At 35.1% G+C, this 2,292-nt stretch overlaps 1 protein-coding gene across 1 annotated transcript; it reads right to left on the reverse strand.

Moving 5' to 3' along the window:
* Window positions 1–655: 655 nt before the first annotated feature.
* On the reverse strand, window positions 656–1,576 carry LOC113351538. The gene has a single exon (XM_026595502.1). The coding sequence runs from the start codon at window positions 1,574–1,576 to the stop codon at window positions 656–658; it is 921 nt and encodes a 306-aa protein (XP_026451287.1).
* Window positions 1,577–2,292: the final 716 nt, after the last annotated feature.

The following is a 2,292-nucleotide window of genomic DNA, read 5'->3' on the forward strand; positions in this document are numbered from 1 at the left end:
AGCACCATGAATAAGACTGATGGGCCTCAAGTCTTTAATCTTTTCAATGCAATCTTTCTTAGGAATCAAAGCAATAAACGTGTTCTTCAACCTCCAGTCAAGAAAGTTTTTACCTTGTAATTCCTAAAGAATATTGAGAAAATCAGCTTTGAGGATATCCCAGCAAATAGTATAAAATCTAATTGGGAATCTATCTGGCCCCGGAGCCTTGTATTGACCAAGTTGCTTAATAGCACCGAAACATTCATCTTCCTCAATGTCTCTCTCTAACCAGTTGCACATATCATCTGAAATCTTATTGAAATTCATACCTTCTGCAGAAGCAATTCTATTGTGCTGAGACTGAAAAATGGTTTGAAAGTAGGTGATAATTCCATTCCTTATTTATTCCACATCATTAGTGAGAGCTCCATTCACCTTGATAGAGCCAATGTAGATTCTCCTTATTCTGTCATTTGCAAGTCCATGAAAATACTTAGTGTTTTTTCCAAAGTCTTTAAAATGGTTAGCTCTGCTTCTGCTTCTCCATTTCTCAACCCTGATGATACTCATTACAATATTCCTTCCTTGCATTAGCTCTTTCTTCCCACTGAGAATCAGATAAACCATTGTAATTGTGTTCTACAACATCCAAGTCAATAAAGATATCATCCAATTATTCAAGCTTTCTGTCCACCTCACGATACTCCCTTTTACTCCAAAGTCTTAGATGATGTTTAAGAAGTTGTAGCTTTTTGCAAAAAACAAATCCAGCACTTCCTGAAACATCAAAAGAATTCCACATATCTCTAACAAAATTAAGAAATTTTGGATGTAAAAACCAATAATACTCACAGCGGAATGGAGACGGACCATGCTTCACCCCTTCACAGACCATAGCTATTGGATTGTGATCAGAACAAGGACGATCAAGAGAATGTTGTGTTACTTGAGGGTATACACTTTCCGTTGCAGGGAAAAGAAGAATTCTGTCGATTCTGCTCCTTATACTTTGGATTTGATTATTTGTCCAAGTAAAAGAAGCATCAATCAAAGGAAAATCAAATAAATGGTGCCTTGAGATAAAACTATTTAACTTTATCATGCCAATTGTATAATCTCCACCTGAGGTTCTTTCATGAGCAAATCGAAGTTCATTAAAATCGCCTCCAATCACCCAAGGAAAATTCCAAAAAGCTCTAGTTTCTTCAATTTCTCTCCAGAACAAATTAACCTCTTCAGTATTGTTAGCACAAGGAGCATAAACCCCTGTGAACATCCACTCAAAACAATTGGACAAATTTTTGCAATGCAATGTAATTGAATAAGGCCCTATCAAAGAATCAATTACTTGAATTTTACTTGAATCCCAAAGACAAAGAATACCACCAGAGCTACCCTGTGAATGAGAATAAAGCCACATTATATCTCTTTTCCCCCAACATTGCCAAGCTATCAAATCATTACATAGTTGAATTTTTGTTTCTTGGAGAAGCACAATACTTGGTTTCCAATCCTTAATCTTTTTCTTCACAATATCCCTTCTGTTAAGATCATTAAGCCCACGAATATTCCAGTAAACTATTTTGAGATCCATAAACACAGATAACAACCAGAACCAACATAAATCACTACAATTAAGAAGATTTCAATTTCTCCAAATCTAAATTAAGTAAATGAGATTTGAAGCAATCTACCATAGCATCATCAATTTCATCCTGAGGTCCTTGAAAGTGAATACCCAATTTTGGATAAATTGACACCATCTGTATCATAATACTTTCAAAATCTCGTCTAAGGATAGGACTGATCTTGTGTTTTATTGTCCTACATTTTTCATTAGTATTCCAGAAAAAATCAAAGTTAACAATCCTTTCATTTGCTACAGTAATTTGAGCACCATTGTTGTGTGTAGTACCCATTGAATCAATCATATGTAGATAAGGTATTGAAACTGCTGCCTGCAAATACTCCTCTACCTCTTCTGTTTTTTGAAAGTTTGGTGATGTTATCGTTATGTGTGGTTGAGAAGTGTTTGAATTTGAATTGATTGTTGACACGTCAGATCCATCTGAAATGTCTGACTCAACTGTTACCAAACTCATTTGATTTTCTGAGTGAACATCCGAATCCATTATAGAATTAAAGCTCAGCTCCAAAGGTTTTTTACCGGATTGAACCGGATCCGAAGAATTTAAAACAACCGTAGAATTCAACTTTAAATTTGAATTAATACTTGCGTTGGAAGTCTTTTCTTTTTCTTTTGCAGAAAATTTTCTGAACAACTCTTTTCTACGAGAATCACGGGGTCGA

Source organism: Papaver somniferum, chromosome 2 (genome assembly GCF_003573695.1).
Source record: "Papaver somniferum cultivar HN1 chromosome 2, ASM357369v1, whole genome shotgun sequence".
Classification (NCBI taxonomy): domain Eukaryota; kingdom Viridiplantae; phylum Streptophyta; class Magnoliopsida; order Ranunculales; family Papaveraceae; genus Papaver; species Papaver somniferum.